General features: G+C 41.3%; 1 protein-coding gene across 2 annotated transcripts in view; it reads right to left on the bottom strand.

Annotated features, from left to right (window-relative positions):
- Positions 1-376: 376 nt before the first annotated feature.
- The window catches only part of DNAH2 (dynein axonemal heavy chain 2), a 127,023-nt gene continuing 110,811 nt past the window's right edge, over positions 377-16,588 (bottom strand). The window contains exons 71-88 of one of the 2 annotated variants that reach the window (XM_072641134.1): positions 16,351-16,499; positions 16,037-16,170; positions 15,544-15,688; positions 14,994-15,193; positions 14,543-14,669; positions 13,202-13,388; positions 12,886-13,034; positions 12,591-12,774; positions 12,149-12,339; positions 3,725-3,916; positions 3,350-3,534; positions 2,425-2,653; positions 2,164-2,315; positions 1,799-1,913; positions 1,513-1,689; positions 1,264-1,338; positions 951-1,101; positions 377-777 (exon numbers count right to left, since the gene is read on the bottom strand). In XM_072641134.1, the coding sequence (XP_072497235.1) occupies positions 623-777; positions 951-1,101; positions 1,264-1,338; positions 1,513-1,689; positions 1,799-1,913; positions 2,164-2,315; positions 2,425-2,653; positions 3,350-3,534; positions 3,725-3,916; positions 12,149-12,339; positions 12,591-12,774; positions 12,886-13,034; positions 13,202-13,388; positions 14,543-14,669; positions 14,994-15,193; positions 15,544-15,688; positions 16,037-16,170; positions 16,351-16,499 (2,897 nt within the window). In that variant the 3' untranslated portion in view covers positions 377-622. Of the gene's footprint in view, positions 778-950; positions 1,102-1,263; positions 1,339-1,512; positions 1,690-1,798; positions 1,914-2,163; positions 2,316-2,424; positions 2,654-3,349; positions 3,535-3,724; positions 3,917-12,148; positions 12,340-12,590; positions 12,775-12,885; positions 13,035-13,201; positions 13,389-14,542; positions 14,670-14,993; positions 15,194-15,543; positions 15,689-16,036; positions 16,171-16,350; positions 16,500-16,588 lie in introns of those variants that run through there. The other variant, XR_011974069.1, reaches the window with a different exon arrangement.

Genomic DNA, 16,588 nt, shown 5'->3' on the forward strand with positions numbered 1-16,588 from the left:
GGGCCCCGCCCCTTCCCTGCCTTGTATCCGCCCCTCCCCTGCCTCGTACCTACCCTCGTCCAACTCGGTCTCCGCCCCCTCCACCTCTAGCCCCGCCCCTTCCTGCTCAAGCCGCTTCCCCCAGCCTCGCTTCTGTTCTGGGCCCCGCCCCTTTGAATCCTGGCTCCTCCTTTCCTCGGGGTCTCGACTAGCTCACCTTCACTTAACCCTAACCCTCCCTCACTCAAAGTCCAGTGCAGGTCATGTCATCATTTCTCTGATGTCATGGTCTTCTAAAATGAAGGACGAACACAACAACCCTAACCCTGCTATCTCTACAAATGTGTATTAATACAACCCCTTCATTTCCCCATGACATTGCATCATTAAAGGACCCTTGTAAATGTAAAACATGTTTATTGAATGAAGAGAGAACTTCAGCCCCTCCTCTTTTCACAAATAAACCTTGTGCTCCAGAGTTATCTTAGGGCAACGAAACCAAGGGAGTGAGGCTCCACTCCATGCCTTGGAGGGTCTCTAGCCCCTCCTTTCCCAGATTCAGAAGTTAGGCTTCAAATACTCAAACTCCTCTCCTCAGGTGATCAGAGTTCCAAAGGTTCCCAGCCACTCCCAGAGTTTCCCATCAGTTGTCTAAACTCATCAGCAATGCAGTTCCTCTCTTGACCCAGTGGTCAGGTGGCATGCTTCCAGATCTAAGGTCAATGCCAATTACAAAGGAAGCTCGGTCAGCACAGCCTGCCCGGTTGGGATAGTAATAGCAGGGGCAGGAATACATGCCTGGGGGAGAAAAGAAAGACCAAATAAGTGCCTTGAGCCCTGTGCTGGGGACAGAATTAAACCAGCTTGGGGAGAAATGACAGTAGGGACAAGGGCCATCGTAGGGAATGTTGGTGAGGATGGTTGGCCGGGAAATTTAGTGGAAGTTTACAGAAGAGAGCCTGCACACGTACCCTTAGCACTCTTCTTTCGGCTCTCAGTTGGTTTGAAGTGTATGGTAGGGATAGGGCAGACAAGTTGCATGGGCTCTGCCTCTGCTAAGCATGAATTCTTCCGATCCCAACCTGCACCTTCTAAAAATAGGCCACGAACCCAAACACCATCCTAGATAGAAATCAGAGGAACTCCAGTAGTTAAACCAATACTCTTAACGTTACTTGCCCAGCTCCCGGCAACCCCCTTGGTAACTGATTTCCTCTTCCCACCCTAATTAACTGTAATTCCAATTCCCTCTGCCCCTCAAATCCAGGCACATCTGGTTCTTACCTTGGGTGGATACACTAAGTTGCTGTCATCCACAGTGGAAACAATGAACTCCCAAGAGAGGCTGTCAATCGAGACCTGGAGAAGAGTTAAAAGAGAGGAGGCTCCATGATCCCTGGACTCCCAGTACCTGAGTCTGTTCCCAACTCTTCCCAATATGACCCTCTCTCCTTCCCACACTCCTGACCCCACACTAACAGCCTATTCTGGTGGTGGGGAGCTTATGTCCCTGCCCCCTTTAATGGACCTCACATTATTCTGACGGGCAGCAGCTTGCAGCACAGCAGTCAGGAAGCCTGTGGGAAACGTAAACCCAGACAACCAGAAAAGCACAGGAGGTCGGGCTCTGCTAGCCCATGTTGCAAACTGCTCTACTCGAAGTGCAAGGTCCCGAGTCCAAGATGCTAGAGGCTTTTGAGATGGATAGGCCTGGGGAAAGAGGAAGGTGGTTTAAACCCAGGCAATCAGTCCTTAACTAGAACTAAGTGTAGAGCTCCTGAATGCAAACCTCAACAAGTAGGGTGGACCTTCTCCTTACCTTCTCCCAGAGGTGAGGGACACGTGCATCAAATATGCTGTTGAAAATCTCCTCCAGACTGGTGGACATGACAACAAGACCGTGAATACCCTTTTCCAGCTCTATCAGTGAGAACCTGAGAAGTGTTGTTAAACAGTCAATGCAGAATAGGGGTTCTTAACCTGGAATCTGTAAATTTTTTTTAATATGTTGATAATGTTATCTCAATATAGTTAGTTTCCTTTGTGATCCTATATATTTTATTGAATGTACTTTATTTAACGTAACCCCTGAAAATGGGTCCATAGGCTTTATGTACATACCAACTACAAAAAAAGGTCTTATATCCCTATCCCCAAGGGTGTAAGAGATTTTTCCCTTCTTACAGAATGGTTTCCATAAGCTTGTTGTATCTCTGGATCTCTTGTAGCAGGACCACATTGAGTGGGGAAGGATCCAGTGCCAGAAGATTTCTGGTCCCTTCATAGTCAATTGTTTCAGGTATCTTCTGTTTCACATCAGCTGCCAGCTCAAGAACCTAAGGAGACAGGAACTAGGTAGGATTCAAGAGACTTCTCCAATACTAAGATATAAAAGAATGTCCTCAACACACATACAAATATCCAAATTGTTCATTCTATCCATACCTTGTCCTCCCGGCTCTGGACCCCAGTCCCAGTGGGTGTGATCTGGGGCTGCAGGGAGAGCAGGGTCTCAAATAGAGTACGTGCTTCAGTGATCTGAGATGCTACATCTGCATTGGGGTGCTGGCCAAAAGCTTCTGGAGGGTCCATGCTTGGAAGCATGCTGATGTATTCTTTATAAGAAGCCAGGTTCCCATCCTTAGGGATGCAATAGGTATCCAGGATGGAAAGTCTGGAGAGGATGGGAGCAGCACAAGGGTTACAACTCCATTTTTAGGCCTAAGCAAGCTTCGACTCTTTTTGCTCTCACATCCCTCATTCCTCATTCCTTTGTTGTTGATGTTTGTGACCCTCTTTGGGATTTTCTTGGTTAAGATACTGGAATGGTTTGCCATTTCCTTCCCCTACTCATTTTACAGATGAGGAAACTGAGGCAAACAGGGTTAAGGAACTTCCCCAGGGTCACGCAGCTAGTAAGTGACTTGAACTCAGCAAGTGTTCCTGTCTCCAGCCCTGGCCTTCTATCTACTGTGCCAGTTAGTTGCCCCAATTTACATCTATTTACATTCATATTGCTTATCATCCATACAATCTGACACTTACATACAATCTGACAATGCTAACATGTAATCTGAATTTTAGAAGTTAAGAACTAGAAGGCATATCAGGTCATTTTACAGAGGAGGCAGCATGACTTTGTAGGTCCACACAAATGGGATCAATTTGCATCTAGGTCCTCTTACTCCAAAATCAGTATTCTTTTCCCTGAGAGCGATACCAAACTCTGTGCCTAAAGCTTCATCTTGGATTCTGTTCTGACTCATCCTCTGGCTCTGTTCAAAACTTTGCTGTCTTATCTTCACCACTGACTCTGCACTGACAGCAGTATACTCCCAATCTGTTCTCACTGCCAGAACCAAATCCTCACCGGAAGAAGGGAGTATTTAAACTCTGTTCACAGAAATAATCATTGATATATGTGATGAGGAGGCGCCTGTCCCAGTCATCAGTGACATGTCCTCCATAGTTGACACCAGCAATCAGGTACTTGAGGGCATCCCATGGTGTCTCCTCATACTCGTCAAGGTACAGGCTCAAAAGATTCTCAGATACCTGGAAAGTTGAAACCAACTATATCTCAACCCACAGTTACAGTAGTAGAAAGAGATTTTATTATAGGGCCTTTGGCAACCAAAATTCTGTAACAGGGGGGAAGATATGGGGGATCTGAATGATGGTAAGGAGTAGGGGAAGGGGGGTGGTGATAGGGTTAGGTTTGTGGGGGGGAGGGGTTGGCCCTAACCTCAAAATCAGAGTCATTGAAGCCATAAATGATGTTCCAGCCAAGCTGTAGAAACTTCTTACGCTCAAGCAGTACGGAGTGGAAGAAGCAAAGGGCAAACAGTAGCTTCTTATATTTGCTTGGCTTGCTACAGCGGGCAAACTGTGCTTCTGTCATCAAATGGTACAGCCGCTTCATGTTGGCTTTCAGGCCCTGAAAGGAAACAAGGTCTAAGCTTGGGGTCAGAGTATAAGGAGTCCCAGAGTAAAGGGAAGGGTAGTTTGGAGTACCAGCCAATGCCCTGGCTCTCTGTACTTCTTTATATCCATTTTCACCAGGCATCATACTTGGATGCTCCCTCTCAGCAGGACGTTCATTCAATAAGGACATGCTCGTGCACTGTTGTACCATTGTACTAGGTTCTGAGAGGTAAAACCCCCCAAGGTAAATAAGAGGTGGTCTTTGACCTCAAAGTTCTTACGATCTCCTGGGAGGAATAGGGCATATACACAAATAATAAAAATATGATAAATACAGAGATCTACAAAGTGCTATGAGGCTTTTGCTTTCCCATGGTCTCATTTATAGCTTAGTTCATATACCTAGATCTACTTCCTTGAGCATGACTGTAAGAGGAAGATCCAATCCACACAGAAAGATTGGACAGGCAAACATTCTTTTAAGTGAGAGGTAAGAAATAGAACAGACTTGGTTCCCAGAGGCGCATGCTTGAAGCCCCTCTGAGGAACCACCTTCATATGGAGGTAAAGACTGATGAAAAGTTAGAAACAGAGACCAGTGGGAAACAGACACATAACAGGCCTAGAGGAACAAAGAAGCCAACCTAAATGATGATTAAAAATCTTAAATAGGAGTGATGAGGAGTGTGCTTCCAACTCCCTCGTGACTTTTTTTTGGGGGGGGGGGAATGGCAGTGGTCCTAAAGGGAAGATTCTCTAGTAATACAGCTCAAATTGTCAAGCATGCAGACGGCAGGAATCTTTTTAAATTCCCTGTAAAGTTGTATTTTTAGTCACTCCCTTGAGTTCACTCAGTCAATCAACAAGCATTTGTTAAATGTCTACTATGTGCTAGTCACTGTGATAAGTGCTGAGGATTGTTGTTCAATCATTTCAGTGACTTTGTAACCCCATTTGGTTTTGTTTTTGTTTTTTTTGGCAAAGATACTGGTTATCATTCCTTTTCCAGCTTATTTTATATATGAGGAAACTGAGGCAAACAGGTTAAGTGACTTAACTAGGACTACAGAGCTAGTAAGTATCTGAGGCTGGATTTGAACTCATAAGATAAGTCTTCCTGACTTCAAGCCCAGCACTCAGTCCACTGAGCCACATAGCCCAAGTGTTAAAGATACAAAGACAAAGAAAAGAGAAATATGCCCTAATTTAATACATTTTATCTAGAATTATATTATAGAACACTAATTTGAGTAGCTTCCAGAATTTAAAAAAATCAAAAGATAAGAAAATTATAGATTTTAGCAAAATGTTTTAAAAACTAGATTTTTAAAAACATATACTTTTTGAATGGCAGACATTTTAGAGAACCTTCGTGTTCTCAGGCTCTCATGGAACTTGTACAAAAATTGTTAGGACACAAAAAACTGGATTAATAAATCCAGAAATATCTAAAATATCTTTTACAGGTTAAATAAATATCTAGACTATAGAGAAGTCCCTCTACAGACGCAGACTGGCAACTCTTCTCTAATTTACAGTATTTTAGAAGTGGTTGAGGCCGTGAAAAGTTAGGAATTTGCCAGAGTTACACAGCACAGCAGTGCCAAAGGCAAGATTTGAATTCATGTCTTTTTGCCTCCAAGACTGTCATGGACTGTGTCTCTTGACAGACTACAAGGCAATCACAATATAATTAATAAAGGAAATGTGGAGAAAAAAAGATGCTGACTTAAATGGAGGCTAAAATCAACCCCACCCCAATGTCTTAGATAATGACCAAAGCCCAAATCATACAAACAACAAAAAAATTACATTAAAAGAGAAGGATAATAAATCAACCAAGTAAAATATCTGGGATGCATCCTAATGAAGTCCTTAAAAGAAAGTGTGTATATACCTGAACACTTATGTCAACAGAACAGAAAAAGAATTTGATGTGAATTGAGTATATACAATTTTAAAGACTAGAAGACCAATAAATGTGTAATTTTAAAACAACTTCAAAAAGAGAATTTGAAAACTAAAAGTGAAATAAACAGAATTTTGTCTATTAAAAATTGTCATTTTGTGATTAATATGATTTAATATGCTAATTGTTTTTCTAATATTGAACCATCCTGGCCTTCCTGATATAAATACAACTTGGATGTGGGTTTCCTTTCCTTCCCACTCTCATCTCATCCCACTCAAGGAAAAGTTCATTACCAGGATACTCATCATCACTGAGATTTCAGCACTTTTGGATGTTCTGTACCCTCTGGCTCTCTGAATGGAGTGCTAAAGGGCAGAGCAAACCACTCTTCTCAAAGTTTCCATTTAAAGAGGGCTCCAAAGCCCAGTTAACTCCTCATTTTGTACCATCTGTACTGCTTGGGCTCCCTCCTAGTTTTTCATTTCCTTTTTTTGTGTTGTTTTCCTCCATTCAATCAATAAGCTCCTTTGGGGCAAGGAAATTTCTTTTTTCTTATTATCACTCCCTGTGTTTAGCACAGTGTCTGGAACATAGTAGTAACTTAATGTTTATTGTAGGTACTTAATGTTCACTGTATTGTGAGAAACTTCCGTGCCATAATATTTTTGCAACCATGTTCTTTAGCTATATTGACCTATACAGATATCTCTGCTTTTCCCCTTCCTGGTATAGGAATCAGGACAAAGAGTTTGATAGATTATCTTTGTTTCTGGACATCATTTTGGAAATATAGAGATTGTATGTTCTTTACATGTTTGATAGAATTAATTTGCAAATTTGCTTGAATCTTGAGTTTTCTGGGTTTAAATTTCTTTTTTAAAATGGACTTGTGATTTCATTGGTACGGAGGTCTCCTGGTAAGGAAACTTTTTTTTTTAACCAACAAAGATTGGCAACTCTTTTGTAATTTCTATAATTTTAGGGAATGAGTTGGGGGCAAGGGGCTTGGTATGTGGGAATAAAATATTAACTTTTATTCCTAACCTAAAAATAAACCAAAAAACAATTAAGTTTTACATATGATTTGATGATGGAACCTTCATTCAGTCCATATAGCAGACCGCTCTACCTGTCCCACACTGTAGGCAAGGTATCTTAAAGGAAGAGTGGCAGTTCTCTACAAGGTGGCAGGGTTTAACTTTCATTTGTCTTTTGGCTTTCAGTATCTTCTGATGTATTACAGCTTACATGTGCCCAGGTAAGTGGATTTATAGAATATGTTATGTAGTTTTAACCAAACTAACCCTCACAAAATGGACAAGTAGCCATAGACATATTCATACACAGCCTACACCCTACACACACCTATACTACCAGTGGCTTCAAAAAGTGAGTACAAAGAACTTGCCAATTGAAGATAATACTGACAATGAAAGCAAAAGTGAACAAGGAAAATGATAAAGCAGACCTTTCTCTTACTCCTAGTACCAGTTCTTTGTTAACCATTACAAAGTAAAAAAATGTCATCTCTGACAAGGTCAGCCAAAAAATTCAAAATTATCAAAAAGGTTATTTGAAATACGGATTTCTGTCCACATCATTAGTGCTGAATCTTATCCTAAATGTATCTTATGCCATGAGATATTAGCTAGTTAAGATAATATGAAGCCATCGTAAGTAGTGAATCATTTTAAGCAATAAATAAAAACCTCTACGGTTTTTTTTTAATCAGTAGTATGTCCTAGGATTCTCAATCCAGTACTTTACAAAATTTCCCTGATTAATGATAAATGTTTAGAGGCCTCTTTTGAGGTTTTTTACTTAAGAGCACACTCCATCCCCCACAAAAAAATCCACATATCATTGGAGACTTGTCTTCTTACTATCGTAAGACAAATGAAATAATATATGGAAAACAATATGACAATAAACTAAAATGCATTTATTTCTTTATCAGACAAGGCTGTTGGAAGAAGCAAAAACCAGTATTGCTGAAGCTCTGATGAAATAAGCATTAAAACAAATTATCCCATGTGAGGTGGTTTCCTATGCAGTAGGATAAAAGTACAGATGTTTCTAACACTTTTCATTTATAGCATTTGCTAGATTCTGCTTTAATAATGAAACACTAGCAGGGTTTTTTAAATTTTGTGAACCATTAAAGGAAGGAATAATATGCCATTCTTAACAGTAACTGACTTTTTAAAAATTAAAAAAATGTTTAATGGGAAAACCGATGATAATACAGACACTGATGAAGCAGCTATGAGAGAATAAAAGGATTCTCAAGCAAGGTCCAAAGAGCACCACATGTGAAATTCATTTACTGCATCATCTGTAGCCAAGCCATTGGAACAAAGAAACTCGAGCCAGAGATGGAAAAAGGGTAACAGGATATCATTGATATGGTTAAGTTATAAAAACAAGACCTTTAAAAGGCAGAATATTTATAAGATGAGGAATGACCATGAAAATTTTTTTGTGCCACACAGGGGTTTGTGAGCTGGTAACAGAAATGGTGACCCTTAAAGATACTCTGCATTTTTCTTTTACAAAATTTTCCCAGAAATTTTTGTCAAATAGAGAGCCCTTGTTCTAGTAACTGAGGTCTTTGGTTTTATCAAACATTATTTAATTTGTTTCTGTATGTTGTGTATCTAATGTGTTCCACTGACCAACCTCTGCTTTTTAACCAGTAAAAAACTGATTTAGTGATTATTGCTTAGTTTAATATCTGGTACTGATAGACTACTCCCACCTACTTTCAATCTTTTTTTTATTACCCTTGAGATTCTTGATCATTAATTCCTCCTGTGTTATTTTTTTCTAACTATATATATTCAGTAAGTAATTTAGGTAGTAGTATAATTTTTATTACTCTGACTTGGCATATCCACGAGCAATTAATATTTCTCTAATTATTTAGGTTTGTAGATAATCTTTGTTGTTGCAGCTGATTTACTAATATTTTATTCAAAACTTCTGTTTCAATGTTCTTTGTAGATATTGGTCTACAGTTTTCTGTCTGTTTTTTTCTCCCCCTAGTTTGGGTATCCAGATCATATCTGTATCAAGAAATATCCTATTATTGTAAACAGTTTATATACTATTGAAATTAATTGTTCTTTGAATGTTTGATAGAATTCACTTATATATCCAGCTGATCCTGGGTTTTTCAAAAAATTTTCCCTTTCAGAACCCATTTATGGCTTATTCAATTTCTTTTTCTGATATTAGGTTATCTGAATGGTTCATATCTTCTTTTGTTAGTCTAGGTATTTTGTATTTTTGTAAGTATTCATCTAGTTCTTCTAAGTTATCCATTTTGTTAGCACATAATTGGGCAAAACAGTTTGATAATTTCCTTTATTTGTTCTTCAATTATTTTGAATTCTAGTTTTCCATTTGCATGTGAACAATTTGGTTTTTCTCTCTTTAAAAATCAGATTAGCTAATCATTTATATATTTTATTAGTTTCTTTTTTTTAAAAAAAGTTCCTACTTTTATTTATCAGCTCAATACTCTTTTGCTTCCAATTTTATTAGTCTCTTCTTTAATTTCCATAACTTCAACTTCATATTTAATTAGGGTTGTTGATGTGTTGCTATTCAAGTTCTTTAGATGCATGCCAAATTCAAAGATTTGGCCTCTCTTTTTTGATGCAGTTGCTTAGAGATAAACATTTTCCCTTTAGAACTTCTTTAGCTGAATCACATAAATTTTAGTATGTTGCCTTATTATTGTCATTTTCTTTGATGAAATATTCTGTTGTTTCTATACATTATTCTTTGATTAGCTAGTTCCTTAGAATTGTTAATTAATTTCCAATTACTTTTAAATTCTTTAAAGGGCTTTCACTGAATACAACTTTTATTACATCATAATCAGTAAATGATACATTTAGTATTTCTGTATTCCCTCATATTTTGGTAAGGTCTTTATGTTCCAAAACATGGTCAATTTTTGTAAAGATATAGCGAAGAAATAGGTAAACTCCTCTCTATTCCCATTCAGTAATCACCAGAAAGATCTATTATTGCTCATTTCTCAAAAGTTCTATTCAGGCACTTAACTTCTTTCTTGTTTATCTTTTGATTAGATTTGTCTGCATCTGAAAAGGATATATTGAGGTCATGTACCATTTAAAAGTTTTAATATCTCCCCTCCAATTAGATTAACTTCCTTTATGTAGTTAGATACTGTCATTTGGTATTTGTATATTAAGTGTTGATATAGATTAGTTTTTCCATAGATAATTTATGCAGTGCTTAGCATAGTACCTGGAACACAGTAGGCAATTAATAAAAATTTATTGAATTATGTAATGTAGCATCCCTGATTATCTTTGCTTTTTTTTACCATGTCTATGTTTACTTTAGATCTATCTGAAGTGATGATTTCTACCCTTTAAGTATAGCTGAAGCATAACAGATTTTGCTCTAGACTCTCATTTTAACTTTATGTGAATCTTTATGTTTCAAGTGTGTTTCTTGTAAACAACATATTGTTGCATTCTGTTCTCTAATCAATTCTGCTATCTTTTTTAAAAAGTGGGTGAGTTCATCACATTCACATTTATAGTAATGATTGTTAATTTTTTATTTCCTTCCATCCTGTTCTGTTGCAATTTTTCCCCATCCACCCTTTCTACAAATAAGACCTACAAATGAAGCAGTCTCTTTCTGTTTTTTTTTCCCTCTTCTGTTCCAAGTGACTTGCTCTAAGTCAAAATGCAGAATGGGAATGAGTCAGGTCTTCTGACCCATATGACTCAGCATTTTTTCTTCTAACCCCATGGTTCTCTTCTATAGACCACACATTCTAAGAGTGTAGTAACAATCCCACCATGGTATCCAAAAGGGGTGGTGAAATTAATTGAAGAGGTTGTTTGTTTGTTTGTTTTTTTAAGAGAGGGAAAACTTGATCATGTTTTAAACATAATGGGAACCAGCCTATAAGGCCAGATCTTGGAGCTTGTGCAGATTTGCTCTTCTGGATGGGTTATACAGGGAAGTGTCTCATTTCAACCCAACACTTAAGAGACTTGATGAACTTTCCTCTGGCCATGAGTGACTGAGAGGCTGGTGTGGGGTGATGAGTTTTCTAATTGGTTCTGAGAGATAAGGACTGATGATGGAGCCACGACTGAGCTGTAATACAAAAGAACCTATCTGCCCCTCCCTCAACCACTTTAGCTGCTTTACTCCTTCTTGGCAGCTTTCTAGACAGCTAATGGGTTGGGGGTTGGCTGTAGCTCCAATGCCTTATCTCCCCACTCAGTCACTATGTGTCCCTGAGGATGTGGTGTCTGTTTCTGTTGTGCTTATTACTTGCTGATCTTAGGTGAATGAGCACACACACAGAATGAACCATGTTACTCTCTTGTGAGCTTGGAAAGGCCAAAAGAGCCATCTGAGGTCCTCTTAGCAACCAGAATCAGTACAGCGGGAGCTGAGTCCAGTGAGCAGTCAGCCCTGAGGTACAACTTGTTTGACCCAGCTCAGCAGTAGACTGACCTAGCTGCTAAGACATTGAATCCTGTAAGAAGGTAGCTAGCCCCATTGAACGAGAGAGACTTTTCCACTTGCTATGCTATATCTAGAAGGGAACTTGATATGGACTCTACAAAGGGCAAAAAGGACTCCAAGGGCCAGGAGGTACTCTCTGGTGACATGCATTGTCTACATGGGTAGGCAGTACCTTTGTGTTTCAAATCTGAGCCCACCATCCCCAGGGGCTAAGTGGTACAGAAGGGAGAGAGTGCGCCCAGCTTGGGTAGAGAGGATTTTTTTGTTTGTTATATTCTGTCCTTGATTTACCTACTCAGTAAATATTCCTTTGTAAAAGCTATCAACTGATTACTTGGCAGATGGGGGCTCATGGGTAACAAAAGAAAGCCCTCAGGCTTATCCATATAACTCTTAGGGGAGGAGAAGCAGTCCTCTGGGAACCCAATCTCCCAAAGGAAGTGGAAGAATGAGCCCAGAGGAAGTATTAAAAAGGCAAAAGGGAAAAAACATTGACAATATTTAAGATAAATGGGAATATGTTTGGGAATCATGGTGCCTTGGGAGGTGGGAAAAAGACTGGGTCAAGAAATGTTGAGAGCAAGGGACCACATCCCCAGAGCTTAGTATAGTGCTTAGCATATAGCAAGTATTTAATAAATGCTTTCCATTCATTCATATTAGCTATAAAGGGGAGGAAAAAATATGCCTATTTCTCTTGGAAGGAAAGACAGTCAGTAATCATGCAAATACTGAACCCCTTCCTTTCCCAATCCTCCTTCCTCCACCCACTCCCCAGCCTCTTCCAACACACACAAAACATACTTTGGGTGGCTCAGTGGTCATTTTGATGCTGACTTGCAGGATGGAGATGGGGAATTCAGGGTGAGGGCTGGAACTGAGCCACAAGCGAAAAGCTGGGTGAGGCTCCTCCACCTGCAGTTGTTCCACAAGCTTATCCAATTGTGGCATCCAAGAAAGTGACAGGTGGCAGTTGGCCAGGAACACCCAGTGCCCTGTAGACCACATGCCAGGTTCAAATCTCTCTTTCAGCGGATCCTCCCATTTCTCTATTCCCCACTTAGTAGAGTTAAAATACTTGGACCATCAGACCAGTTTCGGCCTAGGAGGGAAAGATCTAAGTATACTGATGATATGAACAATATGGGACATGACAGAGGTAAGGACTGGGTCTGGTTCAAGAATTCTGAGATGGACAAAGGTAGAGGAGAGCTTGGCAACTAGAGGATAATGGGAGGTCACTGACCTTGTTGTACACCATCACGGATGAGTCGAGCAGCAATGGGAGCCTGGCCCTGACCCAGAGACAAGGCATGGAAACGCTGGCCCATGCCTATCTGCTCTGCCAGCTGTAGCAGAGCACTGGTAGGATCCACTCCCGGGGAAAGGATAAAGATGAGTGGTGTACGTGGGGTTGAATCCTCCATTACCTATCCAGAATACAAAGTGGAGCTTCAGGTAATGGTCAGGCTAAAGAGGGAATGCAGAGCACCATCTAATCCAGGAAAAGGAAAGAGGGAAGAGAGATTGGAACCACTGACCGACTTCATGTTTAACACAGGAGGCTCAATGAATCGAGAGCCTAGGTTGGAGACGATGAAAGATGTAACACAGAAAGCCACTCGGTCTTGGCGAAGGGATCGAACAATGAGCATCCGCTGCATCTCATTGCAGGCATTTTCCCACTCACCTGAGGGATCAGGGGAGAACAGTGCAGAGGTTAGGAGGGTGAGACTGGGACAGCAGCTGAATCAGAAATGTTCATACAGGCAATATGGAGCCAGATACACAAGAAATAAGGGTCATGTGAAAAGGGGAGGAGAGCGGGAAGGAGATAAAGGGCAATGGCTGTACTACCAGGCAACATTGCCTTCTCGGGTGCCGAATTGGTGTACCACAGGTTCCAGTCACGAGGATACTGCTCAAAGGAATTCATGAGCCCATGGAAGTTAGCCAGTTTGTCCAACTCAGTGATGTTGTCCCAGTTGGCATCGGCCAACCAGCTAGTGCAAGGATTGTCCATCTGACCTTCCCTATCCAAGACCTGGGAGGAAGATGAAAAAGGAGAAAGACTGGGGAAACAGTTAACAAAAAAAGTCAAGAAGGTAATTTCTAAGTGTTGGGATTAAAAGGTCCCAGCATTCTGTTGAAATATCTCCTAGGATCCCTAAGGAGTTAACACTTCTTTAGTTGAGGAATATAACGTTCTAGAACCCTCTAGTGGTGCATGGGAAGAGCACAGTTCAGATTAAGCAGCAGAAGGCTAAGCACCCTCTGGTGGTCATCCAAGGACAGTTCTAGCTTTCTCCTGAGCCTTCAAGCCTTGGTCAAGGCTGTCCATGCCTTAATGGGGCAGACATTGCCATTTTTGTATCTGTATCCCCAGTAGACACTTAGTAACTACTTGGTCAATTAAACTGAATCAATTCTAATAACTGACATTTAGGAGATGAACTACTTCAAAGAAGTGGGTGTCCTGGCTTTATGACCTTTGGCAAGTTGCTTAACCAGCAGCATCCAAGACTATGAGTTGCAGAGTTGGCGCTAATCTTCAGTAGAGAGAGTCTCCCCATCAGCTGCCTATACCAATGAGGTCCAGTTCAAACCCTGATCCTACACACACATACATACACATCCAACAAACACTTATATGATGCTTTGAGGCTTACAAAACAACTTATCCACATAATCTCATTTGAATTTCACAAAAATGAGGTATAGGTAGCTTTATTTCCATTTTTACTAATAAGAAAATGCAGGCTTAAATGGTTTGTGTAGGGTCACACAACTTGTAAGTGACAGTCAGGGTTTGAACTCTGGTCTTTCCTGATTTCCAGCATTAGCACTCTTTTCATTACACTAAGCCACAACTAAAAGCTATGCCAATGAACAGGGTGCTGGCCAGTGAGATATGGAAGTCCTCAAGTCTCAGTCCCACTTCTTATTTGGCTGTTTAAAGCAGTCAAAAGACGTCAATGAACAGGGGCATAACCCAAAATCCAGTCACAGCAGTTGCTGGCTTAATGAATCTCATGCGAGGTGTTCACTCTTGCTCATTTACACAAAGGACCACCACCCTCTGAACATTTTTCCTCTAGCCAAACCTCCAAAGCTGTGGCCCTATCTTCCTAACCATGCCTCCTATCTTAGATACCCTGCACTGACCTTGAACTCTATCTACACATCTGTCATACTCACCACACCTCCTCGTAAAAAAAAGTTGTACTCATCCATGTTGAGCTTCCCAGAAGTCTCTAGGATTTTGGCACACATTTGAAAGCTGAAGAGCAATTTGTGGCGTTCAAAGAGGGTCCGAGAGGTGTACCTGTGCAGAAACAGGGAGGGAGTTTGAAGCTGAAGATGGGGAGCAAAAGAGACTAAATCAGAATGGGGGGGGGGGTGAAAGTTCAATGTAATTAATACCTGTCCAAATAAGATCTCCAAATTTCCAAGGTGGGACAGTACCTTTAAAACATCTAACAGAGCCCTTTCATTTCACAGATGAGGACTTTTGTCCAAGGTCATTCCACTAGCTAATGGAAGTGTTGGGACTTAGAACCCAGTTTCCCTGACTTCCAGTACAGGGAGTAAGAATCGTTACAGGATATGTGCAATAAAACAGGCATTGGGGGGAGAGAGATCTAGAGACCTGTAGACAGCATAGGTGTGGTATTCATTAAGGTAGTCAATGCGATCCTCAAGTTTGTTGCTTCTGTGGCTCTTATCGATGCTGAGGATGAAGAGGCTGATGTAGGAATCCAAGGAGAACTGGTACATTGGGTCAATTCGACCCATATCATTGAGCACAAAGAATAATACTGAAGCACGCTGGGCACAGGGACGATATGCCTATATAGAACAAAGTGTGAGGGTCACAAAGAAAGGAGCAAAGATGCAGATGAGGGAGGGGAAGTGCCCCTACAGGAGAGGGGGGCAGAAATGAGCGGGGAGGTGTGTACTGAAGACAAATATGATCCTAATAGACAGGGGGTGAGCCAGGGAGCCCTGGAATCATATAGTATTAAAGCTAGAAAAGATCTTTTAAGATCCCTCAATCCAACCCTCACATTGTATAGATAGCAAAATTGAATCTGAAAGAAGAGAAGAGATTTGCACAAGATCAGACAAATGGTTGCAAAGCCTGGACTGGAATCCTGGCCTCCTGCCTGTTCTCCCACCACTCTGGGCACTTGGCAAACCTCACGAGCTATGTCGATATTGATCTCTGTTGTCTCACTGGTCTCCAGCTGCTCCGTCACTTCAATGGCTGTCACCTTGGAAGTCTGCAGGGTGTTGACCAGCTGCACATCATCCAACAGAGAGCCTGTGGCTTCATTCAGCAACCTGCAGAGGAGATCAAAGAGCACATGGGAGAAGGGGGAGAAGGGATCTGAGGACAGCAGCTGGGCAGTGATGATCTGGCCCTTTGGGCCCCATTCACCTCCTCCACCACAGACTCCCAGCAGCCTCCAGAAGGATTAGCTCTCCTGGCAGCAGGCAGCTAGCTCCTAACCCTGGAGCCGATCAGAGCTTCCCTTGTTGTAGGAATCTCTAGTCAGGGACTGGAGAGAGGAAGGTAAGTGGAAGAAGGGGGTGGGGGGAGGAGACTGAAGTCTTCAGTCATTTTGTGAGGTATCTGGTTTATCCATCTGGGGAGTGTCTCTTTTATCAGGATGGTTTTAGGAGTCTCACCTGAGGATCTCATCCTCCAGTTCTTTGATTTTCCTCTTGCCAGCAGCTATGTTGATTACCAGGGAATCCTTCTGTTCCTCAAGCTCAGGTCTCTCTTTCCGTACCACAATGCCTAATAGCTGGGCTTCAAGGCCCTGAGGGTGCATACATTCAGGGAAGGCATCCCACCTGAACGTTAAACCCCTTACTCCATAGACTCTCCATTCCACTTTTCATTTCTCCTGTATCCATCCCTATGGGTACTACCCCACAGTCTCCCACCTTCCCCCCAAAGTCCAGTCAAGGCACTGCCTTCTTCTAGGCCCAACTCCTACCTGTTCCTTGACTGCAAAGTTGACAATGGTAGTTTTGGCTGAGGTCTCTGGACTGTAGTGGGGGTTGGACAGTTTGGTGGTGATATAGAAGCGAAAATCAGGGTTGTAGTCCACCTCTTTGTCTCCCAGGCGCATCAGCAGTCTGCCCCCTGAACCCATAGCAAGGTTAAACCTTCAGCTTCCACTGGAAGTGACAGACCCTCTCCTAATGGCCCACCAACCAAAAGAACAGGATAGA

Source organism: Notamacropus eugenii, chromosome 2, assembly GCF_028372415.1.
Source record: "Notamacropus eugenii isolate mMacEug1 chromosome 2, mMacEug1.pri_v2, whole genome shotgun sequence".
Classification (NCBI taxonomy): domain Eukaryota; kingdom Metazoa; phylum Chordata; class Mammalia; order Diprotodontia; family Macropodidae; genus Notamacropus; species Notamacropus eugenii.